This window comes from Drosophila navojoa, chromosome 4 (genome assembly GCF_054131105.1).
Source record: "Drosophila navojoa isolate 15081-1374.11 chromosome 4, UAZ_NAV_1.0, whole genome shotgun sequence".
Taxonomy (NCBI): Eukaryota; Metazoa; Arthropoda; class Insecta; order Diptera; family Drosophilidae; genus Drosophila; species Drosophila navojoa.
In genome coordinates this window covers 4,972,212-4,984,734 of record NC_142892.1, presented here as the reverse complement: position 1 = coordinate 4,984,734, position 12,523 = coordinate 4,972,212, and the positions used below count along the sequence as shown (strand labels likewise).

The 12,523-nt window shown below is 34.2% G+C and overlaps 2 protein-coding genes across 12 annotated transcripts in view; one reads left to right on the top strand and one right to left on the bottom strand.

Moving 5' to 3' along the window:
* Cdc37 (cell division cycle protein 37) overlaps positions 1-12,523 on the top strand; it is a 173,788-nt gene that overhangs the window by 9,085 nt on the left and 152,180 nt on the right. The gene's annotated exons all lie outside the window — the stretch shown is intronic.
* Positions 1-12,523, bottom strand: part of LOC108651991 (uncharacterized) — a 116,548-nt gene that overhangs the window by 73,237 nt on the left and 30,788 nt on the right. For 10 of the 11 annotated variants that reach the window (XM_089258921.1, XM_018101967.3, XM_089258916.1 and 7 more), the window contains 3 exons: positions 3,519-3,683; positions 2,808-2,906; positions 270-785 (listed from right to left, as the gene is read on the bottom strand). In XM_089258921.1, coding sequence (XP_089115047.1) covers positions 270-785; positions 2,808-2,906; positions 3,519-3,683 — 780 coding nt within the window. The remainder of the gene's footprint in view (positions 1-269; positions 786-2,807; positions 2,907-3,518; positions 3,684-12,523) is intronic. The other variant, XM_089258920.1, reaches the window with a different exon arrangement.

Genomic DNA, 12,523 nt, shown 5'->3' with positions numbered 1-12,523 from the left:
TATCACAATATAAACAATAACAATACACTTTGTTGTTATATTAATTCCATTGAAAACTTCATCATTGTGCCCAACAAAGGCAACAGAATCTTTTCAATTCTGTGCAAAAACTTTTCAAGAATTGTTTTTCCCGCTTTTCCAATTACGGCGAACCTTTTTCCCCCCCAACAATAGTTGCAAATTACAAATGCAACAATCAAAATGTCGAAGTTCTCAGCCCACGCCCCCTTCCCACCAACCCACTTTGAATATGAAGTTTGCTGACTTACCGTTATTATTGCTGATGGCGAATCGCTGCTGCAGCTGCTGTGCCAGCGCCTGATGATGCTGAGCGAGCGGCGTCAATGGCGGCGGCTGCTGTTGCTGCTGCTGCTGCTGCCCCTGCTGACCCACGCTCAGTTGCTGTGGTGCCGACTGCGAGTGTGGCACGCCGCCACTCAATGAGGATGTGTCCGAGGAGCCATCTCCACCGCCGCCTCCTCCTCCACCACCATTGGCCATGGAATTCTGTTGATTGAGGCTGGCGCCATTGAGCATGGAATTTGCATTGAACTGTTGCACGGATATTGAGCTGGCCACGCCCCCGCCCACCAATTGCTGCTGCTGTTGCTGTTGCTGCTGCAATTGTTGCTGTTGCTGCTGCTGTTGTGTGAGCAACGCATTGTTGGCGCTGCCATAGGTGGTGGCATTAATGGAATTGTTGGCTTGATTTATGGAATTATTGTGGACGGCTGAGAGTAGTGAGCCATTCGCAGTGGCTCCACTATTATAGTACGACTCCTCGCCTGCAACAAGAGAGAGAGAGAGAGAGAGAGGGGGAGATAGTGAGATAGTGAGAGATTTAGTTTGTAAAAGCTTGCAGTCATTCATAAATGCGATAAGCTTTTGCCTGTTCGCTTAAAAGCTCTTTCATTCAACTCAGCTTTCACCTTTTCCAAGGCAAACTTTCGCCGTGCAGCGCCATCTATGAGCGAGCGGCGGCACACAGCTTGACTGGGCTAAGCTATAAAAACTTGAGGTAGGTTCGAGAGTTTCTGCTGTGTTTCTGCTGGAAATGCATTCTTTGGAATGCATTTGGCGTCTCTGACTCGCTGGCTGACGTCTTCTACGTTTCGCATTGACAATTAGCCGCCGTTGATTAATTACCAAACAACACAGAATGTTGGCGACGTCCCCAAAGACAGACAGATGGACAGCCAGAGCGACAACGGATTGGAGTGTCTGCCATATATTTCACTTTGTACATCTGCAATTGTCGTTGGGGAGCTGTGACGGCTCGTCATGACTGAATTGTGGCGGAAGGAAACAAACAAGAGCCACGGACGGCTACAGACTCGGCCCCGCCCCGGCCCTGAACAAACAATTTAGCAAAGTGGAAACCTGGCTAAGCGTCGCCGTCGTCGTCGCCGTCGTCGTCGTGACTGAAAGCCAAGTCAACGGGCCGCCTCGTCATCGGCTAAATCGTGCGTGGATTATGGCCAATTTCCGTTTTGTTTGTCAGTCATAGCGCACAAAGGCCAAAACTGAAAGCCAACGATACATTTGAGCGCCTGTGGTCGGGTTTCTGTTTAAGTTGCTTGGCCGAAACCAAAAAAAAAAAAAAACACGGAGAAAATACAAACAGTTTGCCAGGCTTTACTTATAAAAGTTTTGTGCATAACAACAAAGCTCAATGGGGGATTAGATGTGAGCTATATGGCTTTCAAAGATTCGCCTAAGTAACATGGCATATATATATACACATACATATATATGTATACCGTTATGCAGCTCGCAGTTGGCCAAAGTTAATGAAGTTGCGCTCGACGGGTAGCGCAGCGATTTAGGAATTTAATAGAAAATAAATTCCAAAGGTTGAGCCAGAAACAGTTAGAAATTGCAGATAAATATCTTAATCTGGGCGAAGGAATTGAAATACTTTAATTGGAAATGCATTGAGAGAAGCGAACGGGGCGTAACAGACTTGAAGATGCCCTGTCAATATCAATATTTGCCCTATCAATATTTGTTATAGTAAGAGCTTTGCCTTTACTTATTTAAACAGGGATTCCCATTTCTTCTTCTTCTTATATCTAACTCCAATGTCAACTCTCACTCATCTTATTATAAATGTCAGCATGACTTGAATGAATTTCGCAGAGAAAGGCGACAATGGAATTGATCGAATGTAAAAGATTAATTAAGTAAAAAAAAATAAAATTAAAAAAAAAAAATAAAATAAAATAAATAGTTAAAATAAACAGAAAATGAGTAAAATTATAAGGAAATGAAAATAAAATAGAAAAAACGGCAAATATAAGACAAATTGAAAGGAAAAGTGAAAGAAGGAGGAGTAGAAAGAAATAAGGGAAAGAAAAAGCGAAAGTTTGTGGAGCTAAAGGCAAAAGGATAAGCTGCAATTATGGAGGAAGGGAACGTTGCAAAAGGACAAATTAAGGGACGAACACAAAAGCGTATAGGAAAGAGATGTGGTAAACAGAGAAAGTCTTATGAGAGATAAAAACAGTGAAGGATGGAAAGGAGAACAGTTAAGGCTAATGATAAAGAAAATATTGAATAAGCGTGGAAAAAACACTGACTTTTACTAAGAGAAAGTGGAGGGAAAAATAAGGAATAGAAGACAACTGAAAAGAGGAAAAAATAACAGAAAAATTCCTTCTGATTTACGACTACTCGCTTTACTTTAATCGTTACCCTTTATTTTTAATTCAATTTCTATTTAAATTTTCATATTCCTCACACTCTATCTCTTCTAATACCAACAAGAGAGCTACGATTTTGGACTAGTTAATGGCGCGAGCACTCACCCGGTTCTGGTATATTGCCCAGCGGGCTCTCTGGCAACAGAATGCCCTTTTGCACTAGTTCATCGCGATTGGCACGTACAGAAATCTTGCGCTCCAGTGCTGTAAAGCAAATAGATGCAAATATTTAAATAAAAATAAGAAGAAGAAGAAGAAGAAGAAGTAAAAATAACAAGAATAATAAAAATAACAAGAATGATACAATTTAAAGTAATAATAGAAATAATAATAATAGAATAATATGAGCATTATGAAACCTATAATAACTATGCCAATGACAATGACAATAACAATGATAATGATAATGCTAATGCTTATGCCAATCATGACATTTACAATAATACTGCCAATGACAATGAGAATCAAGAATAGTGACAATGATAATAATGGTAATGAGAGGCATTATGTTAATTACAACGACAATAATAATGATAATATTCCCAATAATATTCATGACAAGGGCAATAGTAATGCCAATGTTAATGACAAAGACAATAACAATAATAATGACAATGATCATGGCAATGTTCATGACAATGTTAATGACAATAATACTGATGACAATGATAATGATAATGCTCATGACAATGTTAATGACAATAATACTGATGACAATAATAATGATAATGCTAATGACAATGATAATGACATGTTAATGATAATGAAATTGCCAATGACAATGATAATGCCAATAATAATATTGCTCTAACTTACATTTGGATGCAGCTTCGAATTTTTCGCTCTTCTTTTTTCGACGCCATTTCCAGGGCTTGAAGAAGCGGCCGAGGGCGCTCAATTTGCTTTTACGCTCCAGGGGCGGGGTGCGGGTGCCAGAGCCCAGGCTATTTGTGCGTATGGCGGCGCCATTTTGTTTCTTGGCTGCAACGAGAGAGAGAGAGAGACAGAGAGAGATGATAAGTGATGAGTGTATAAATGTCAAGCAAAACAAACGCAGCGCGGAAGCAGCTCAACAACTGTCCATAAATAGGCCGGCATGCCACGCCCCCAGCCCCATGGCATGCGGCAATGCTGCAGTTGCAACATTATTATGTTGCCTGAAAGCAAAAATTGAAAAGCGAAAACAGCTGCCTAAAAAAAAATGCCATTAAATCATTTTCTTTATGCAACGATGATTATGATAACGATGATAATGATGATGATGTTTTAACATCATTTGACAAATCAATTACAAATTCAAAACAAGTTTTCTGCAGCATGAGCTGCTGCATCAAAATTCTAAGCCATTATTGTTAGCCATTAAGAGCCATCGCCTCGCCTGCATACAAATGGCCAAAAGCCCACTTGACTGCGAGCCAAATCTAATTGGCTAAGAGCGCACCAGAGCCGGAGCTAAGCCAACGATTGCCTCGACTGCTTAATATCGCTGCAGATATGCGACTGGAGAAGGGGGCGGATTGCTAAAAGGGGGAGTGGCAGAGGAAAAAAAAACACAGGAGAAATAAAACAAAATTCCCTCCAACTGCTGTGGCAGCTGTTTCTCATTTGTTGTTGTTGTTGACTCTGATGCTGCCTAAAGATAAGCTGGGCACACACACACACACACACACACCCACACGAACAGCATTGAAGCGTTGAAATTAGGCTACCTACAAATAGCTGGAGGAGCAAAACAGAAGAGCGCAGAAGACGAGGCAGAAGAAGAGAATAAAAACAACATAAAATAGTTTAGAGAATGGCAGCTAAAGAGCGAATTCTAAATGCTCTATAGATATAGTGGTGTAATATGCTGTATATTTCACATATAAAAAACATCATAAAAAACTTCGCATATCAAGTTTATCTGGTCATTAAATTCTAAACTAATTCAATAAAAAATCTGTATATGGTTCGGAAAGACTCTCGCTCTTTGCATTGCAATGCACAGCGCTAAAATACCCTGTAAATAAGACTCATTTATATTGAAACCAAAATATTTCATTAATTGGATATAATTTAAGGTTTGCCAATTTTAATTTATATATCAGCCGAAATTTATATAAATCTATTTAATTTATATAAACATACATATACATATATCCATATATAAAGGTATATCTAGGTAACTTAAGATCATATTTATTGTTTACTTTTGAGTTTTTATTTATTTCAGTTATTATTTATTTATTTATTTTTTTTTTTTTGAGTTTTCATTAATTTTTAGTTTTTTTTTTTAGAGTTTATTTTTTAGTTTTTATTTTAGTTTTTTTTTTAGTTTTTATTTATTTTTTTTTAGTTTTTATTTATTTTTTTTTAGTTTTTATTTATTTTTAGTTTTTATTTATTTTTAGTTTTTATTTATTTTTAGTTTTTATTTATTTTTAGTTGTAATTTATTTATTTTTAGTTGTAATTTATTTATTTTTAGTTGTAATTTATTTATTTTTAGTTTTAATTTATTTATTTTTAGTTTTTTAGAGTTTTTTTTTTCTATATTTTATTTATTTTTTTTTTTTAATTTGTTTTTGAGTGTTTTTTTTAGTTTTTATTTTTTTATTTTACTTTTTTATTTTTTTAGTTTTATTTTTTTTTATTTTTTTTAGGTTATATTGATTTTTTTGTTTATATATATATTGAATCACTTATAATCATGTCCATATTTAAGAAAGCTCTAAGTATTATTCTCCTGTATTTTTAAAGCATAATTTTACCATATTTCATTTAGCAATTTCCCAAAAATATTTTCACTTTTCCACAACTTTAATTGAAACTTTTCTTTTCGCACGGATTTAATTGAATTTCCTCTGCTCTCAACTTCAACTTCAGTGGCCAAGTTGTTGTAGCTGCTCGACTGCGGCAGCGTATTTATAAATACCGCAAAATCGTGGCAAATGGGCTAAGAACTATTTGACTTCCTTTTAGCCGCGGCGCATGGCGCTCGGACTGGGCCAAGCTGCTGTCGGCCCGTCCCAATTGTGGTCAATTGTTGAAGCAGCTTTTCATGCTTGATTTCAGTTGCATAACGAGCGGGAGACATACAGAGAGAGGCAGAGAGAGAGAGAGAGAGATAGAGAGAGAGGGGTAGAGGGGGGTAGAGAATGTGTGTCAAGCTGGGAGAGAGAAAAAACACTCGGATTGAAGCTGTTGCACGTGAATGACATGCAACGTGCAACATTGTGCGGCACAGCCCGAAGGCAACCGCAGAAAAGAAAAGGAAAAACAAAACAAAATAAGTAAACGGAAATGCAGCCACATTTAAATGGCGCCAGAGAAAATAGCGAGAATTTTTCCAGCAGCAGCTGAAGCTTAAGGAAAATACTGAAACTGAAGCTGAAGAAAATTTAAGCTGAGAAAAATCTGCTTAAATTTTTTACAGCTTACGGCGTTTTAGCTCTCTCCCTCACTCTTTAAGGTGTGTGCGCAAAATGAAGAAGAAGAGAAGGAGAATGAAACCAGTTTTTGGCTTTCGACTTTTTGGAGGGAGCCAAAGTTAGCAACGGCAGCTGCTCCATGGTGCAGCGCAGGCCACGGCAATAAGCGACAAGGGCGGCAACAACAACAACAACAACAAAAGTCAACAACAATGTTGTATTTTTTTTTTATTTTTTAATATTTTATGCGAACGCGTGGAAAACGAGTTTTCGCGAAAGTTGTTTGGGTTCCATTGTTTTGTTGTTGTTGTTGTTGTCATTTTTGTGGCTCCACTGTATGTTGTTATTCTCGCTTGAATACCCCTCGAAATCCACAACACAAATACGGCTGACAACAACAACAAAATATTCTTAAATAAATTCTGTACATTTGGACACAGCATCAATATGGGCGGCCTGGCAAGGGGGCGTGTGCATAACTTAATACAATTTATGACAAAGCACCTACATTTATATATGTGTGAGTGTGTGTGTGTGTGTGTCTTTTGAGTGTGGTAGCTTTATGAATAGTTTAGGCCATATCGAATGGCGACTTAAGCTAAAGTTGGGTAGGTTTCCAGATAAAGTTTACAGACTTTTTAGTAGAGCTTCATATATTTCTGTAAGCTATTTTTAAATATATATTTTTAAAAATATAAAAACACACCTATAAAAACGCACAACAAATATGCAAACAAATTATTTAAAAATATATAACAGATATATACAAAGAAAAATAAGTAATTAAAGTAAAAAGTGTATACAAAAAAAAATAATAATTAAAATAAAAAAAACTATTAAAATACACTTAAAGACTATATAAATTAAAACATAAATATGTATAAAAAAAATAAAAAAATAAAAACAATAAATAAAAAAAAAATAAAAACAATAAATAAATAAAAATATAACAATAAATAAATAAAAAACATAACCATAAAAAATTAACGAGACCAATAGAAAAAATTTAAATAAAATTGAAAATAATAAAACAAACCAAATTTCCAAAAATTAAATTAATTTGTTATAAATTGAATATATTTAATATAGAAAAATAAATTCTAAACACATACATATATAAATACAAATTTAATATAATAAAAAGTTCAGCTCAAGCAAAAATACTAAAAGTGTGCCGAACGCCAGCCAAGGACTAAAAACAACTGCATTATGACAAAGTTGTAAAAGTTTTAAAGTAAAATACAGATAGTCTGTACCATATACAATATATCTAAAAGTTTTCAACACTTAGACACAGCAACTCAACTGCCAGCTAAGGAGAACAGCAAACTGCATTTTAGCAAAGTTATTTTGCAACTACTAAGATATTTACCCCTACGGCCTGTTCCAGTTATCATATAGATATATAAATTTATGAATATAAACCTCTATCATATCTATCACAACCAAGCCGCAATCTATATCACTTTTTCTATTAATATACATACATATATCATTCATTTCATATATGCATGGAGCTTATGTAAATTGTCAATTGTCGTGTTCCACTTAAAGCTCAGTCAAGTGGATAGGTATGTGTGTGTATATACATATATGTATTTATATCTGTGCTGATAACTAAGCCAAACAAATTGACAGCAAAAATCAGAGCAACAAATTTTTATTTGCACAACGTGACAACGCGCTGAAATCTTTGACCAAACTAAATGAAAGCAAAATGGAAGCAACAGCAAAAAAATACTAAAAATATATATATTTAAATGCAAATTAGAAATATATAATAAATTCGATTAAAATGTCAAACTTTCAAGCTGCATAGAAAACGCCCAAAAAAAATACAAAAAAAAAGTAAATTAACATGTCAAAAGCCAAAGTCAAAGCAAAATAACCAAAGTGAGTTGGGCTTAGGTGACTGTTTAATGCTCGTTCACAAACCGAAAATAAATAAAGAAATAAAAAAAAATAAACAAAAAATAAATAAATAAAATAAATAAATAAATAATTAGAAAATTAAAGAAAAAGATAAAAATAAAAATACAAAAAAAAAAATAAAAATAATAAGAAATAAAAATAGAGTAAAATAAAAAAAAAAATAAAAAAATAATTATAAAATAAAAAATAAAAAAAAAAATAATTATAAAATAAATATAAAATAAAAATAAAAAATAAAATAAAAATAAGCTAAAAATAAAAATAATAAATAAAAATAAAATCAAAATAAAATCAAAATTAAAAAAAAAAAAAACAAAACAAAAATTTAAATAAAACCAAATAAAATTAAAATAAAATCAAATAAAAATTAAATTAAATTAAAATAAAATAAAAATAACTTAAATTATTGGAATATTTATTTAATGCAATTCACCACGCCCCAATTCGTAGTTAGACTTTGCAGAGTCTACAACAGGAAAAGATTCGCCTGAAACAATCTTCTAGACTTATTTCTGATTGAGGAAGCTTCAAATTTTGAGATCTTCATTTGAAGACTGCTAATAATTACCAATTTATCACGCTTCTGCTAGACAAGAGTCCAATATCCGAAACACAAGAGTCGCAGTCATTCCCTCCCTCACTCTATCTCTGTTTCTATGTCTCTCTCTCTCTCTCTTTCTCTGCCCCTCTCTAGCTTCAAATACTCTCCCGCCTTAAACCACAAACAAATCCAATTATATATAGTCAAACCAATATGCCCCTTTTCCCTTACTGAACCAGCATGAATACAAAAAAAAAAAAAAATAGATGGGAGCCAAGAAACGTCTTAAACCAAAATGAAAATTGCTATAGAAAAAGCCAAGCTAAAAATTAAAATGGCTAAATATAGCTAAAGCAAAATTTGTGCGACTTTTTATTCGGCACTTTCGAAAAAAAAAAAAATCAAGAAAAAAATGCTAACAAAAACTACAAAAAATGTCTGCTCGAAGGTCGCAGGCGACGCTAATTGAGGTGACGCCAACAAAATACAGTAAAATGTGTAACAACAACAACAACAACAATTTGAATTGCCACAACAACAATGCGATTACTGAACTAATTTGCGGCCGTCCGTCCGGTCTGTCCGCCTTGCCGCCTTTCCGCTTGTCTGTCGATTTTGATTGCAATATGAAACCTGAAATTAATTGTAATTACAAAGAAACTACAACAGATAAAGGCAGGGGCGCGTGCGAGTGTGTGCGTGTGTGTGTGTGTGTGTGTTTGTAGGTGTGTGGGCTACCCAATTGCCTGGCGGCGTAGTGACAGCGGGGGCGTGACAGCGTGCAGTGCCAGTGCCAGAAGGGGGGAAAGTGGGCGAGAGAGGGGGAGGTGCTGCCAAATTTACGCCTGGCCTGGCACGTAGTTTGACAACGGCGCTTCGGTAATGGCCAAAGCTAAATAGTAAATGCTAAATGGAAATTGATGCTAGTTAGTAACGGATATTAGATACACTATATGATGAGTAAGGTGTAGGGAGGGAGAGAGAGAGAGGGAGGGAGGGAGAGAGAGAGAGGGAGAGAGAGAGAGAGAGAGAGAGAGAAAGAGAGAGGGGGAGAGGAAGCTGAAAGTCTGATATAAAGTCTGAAATAGGAATAATCTCTATATCTATCTCTATCTCTCTGTCTCTCTCTCTCTCTCTCTCTCGCTTGCTCTAACTCTTTCACTGTCATAAGCCTCTCTCTATATTTCTCTCTCTGGTTACCCCTTTCTCTCCCACTCTTACCCTCTCTCTACCTCTCACTTTCTCTCTTTCGCTTCCCTTGTCACATTCTATTTTTATATACATTTCTCATTCTTCATAGCTTCTACCTAACAAACCTTAGCTAATTAGCGTATATTTCAGTTTCCTCTATAGTTATGATAAGCTGAGAGGCTAGGAATATCGATTCCACTTTTAAGCTAAAATAAACAGCGAAAATTCATAAGATGTGGCTCTTACAGATAGGATAACTCTATAAGCAATTTACAATATGAGTCGTTTAATGCACTCTCAAGCTATCTAAGCCCAACTGAACCATACGTTCTTGAGCTCATATAGCGTATATCTTTTAACGTATATCTATATGTAATTCTAATTACTCTTTAAACAAGCATAACAACTAATATCAATTTATATACCAAATTAAATTCCAATATGCTACATTCATTATCTACTTAATTATCTATTAATTATAAGCCATATCTCTATACCCGATAAGCTCCCTCTACTACCCCCACCCCATAGGGTATTCATCTATTGCTCTGTTATTATTAAAAATTCCATTTAGCTATTGCAGTGTCGCCGGTGTCGCTGCCGTTTGGCAGAGCGCAGCAAAGCGTTCACTGCACATGCACAAAATTCAAATTCAAATCACATTACGTATACGCAACGTTGCGCAGGCAATAGAAAACGTGAGCGTATCACATTGGCATTGCTGCGAGTGGGTTTCTCTCTCCCTCTGTATGTATATGTGCGTGTGTGTGTGTGTGTGTCTCTGAATGACAGCTGTGGCACTGAAGCGCAGCCAATGCCAAAAAAAAATATATATATATAATCTAAAAACTAAAAAAAAGGTGACAACTAGATGTGAAAAGTGCGGCGCAACTTTAACTCTGCTGTAGATAGTTGTTGACTTTGGATTTATGATGTGCAGTCATCAAATCTTTTCGAGAAACTTATACTCTGGACTAACTCGTTAGACTTGAACAACTTCAATCAAAACTATTGAGATTCTCATTGAAAAATTATTATTTACGAAAAGTTTACACAAGTGCAAAAGTTTTGCCTTAACTTTGAATAATTACGACGATTGAATAATAGATATGTATGTTTATGTATATCAAAATATAAGAATAAAATAAACGTTTGCATTCTTTTATATTATGTAGACTATGAATTATATATTATTTATTTTAATTTTCAAACGCTTTTATTTTTTTTTTTTTCCTTTTTTTAAATTCTTTTTTTTTATTATTTTTATTTTTTATTATTTATTTATTTTTTTTATTATTTTTTTATTTTTTATAATTTATTTATTCTTTATTACTTATTTATTTTTTATTACTAAATAATAAAAAATAAATAAGTAATATTATTAAGTAATATAATTTAAGTAATATTATTAATTTTTATTATTTATTTATTTTTTATTATATATATTTTTTTTTATTATTTATTTATTTTTTATGCTTTATTTATTTTTTATTACTTATTTATTTATAATTATTTTTTATTTTTCTTAAATTTATTTATTTAGTTATTTATGTATTTTTATTTTGTTTTTTTCTTTCTTTCTTAATGTTCTTAAATCTCAAGAAATATTACATGTTGTTTACTTTACAGTACTAAATATATAAAATATTCTATTTAACTCTAAATAAACTTTTAATACTCAATTTTTATCATTGCTTGTATATATATTAAGCAAACTCCAATACCACAATGATTAAAGCTAAATCCCTCACCCATTCACGCAGTATTTGTAACTCCCTTGGAACCTCACCCCACTTCTATTACGACCGCCCTTCGGTCAGCCGTTTGACAGTTTGCACGCGTACATCAAAGTCAAAGTCAATTACGATAGACAATTCCGACGATTACGTGTATGGGAAAATACAAATAAAACACGCATAACTCTCGCAATTGACCAAAAATAATCTATGATTGCGTTGATAACATACGAGCAATGAATTGAGTAACATACAGAGAGATAGATGGATAGACAGAGAGAGAGAGAGAGAAAAAAAAATGTAGAATGAGATTTAGGGGAAAAAGTCCATGAATAACAAATAGCTATGATTCATGGAATCATGAAATTTCAGAGTATGAGCGATAGACAACGACCACAAAGATCAAAAATAACAAATGACATATTAAATGTAAAATCGTAAATCGAAAAAGAGAGGGAGAGAGATAGAGGTAAAATGTCGTTGTTGTTGTTGGGTCAATTAAAAGGCATTTTGCACGCAGCTCAACTATCAGCTAATTGCATTTAAATTGCATTTGACATTTGACATATATCTGTATATAAGATACGTTGACATTCAATCAGCTGCATTGCAACTAAAAATAGCTGAGCGCAAATGAGTAATATAATGAGAATCGCAGAGAAAGGGGCATGTGGGACAAGCGACAAGCGACAGTTGAGTGTCAGAGCAGTTGTCAATTAGTAGGTAAAAGGGTGAGGCTACTAATGCAATAAATGCTACATATAGAGTGAAGGTTACGAGTCGAAAAATGATGTGCAGGAAATACCGTAGGAATATAGAGCAATTAGAATATTTCAGAAATCAAATTTCACCAAAAAAACTAAAAGATTTGCTATACTGAGATGAAGATGAATAGAGAGGAAGGGATTGAGAGAGAAGAGAGAACGAAGGTGTAAGGGAGCATACGAGAGGGAGAATAGAACAAAGAGAGAGAGAGAGAGTAAATGATATTGAGTGAGAGAGAGAGAGAGAG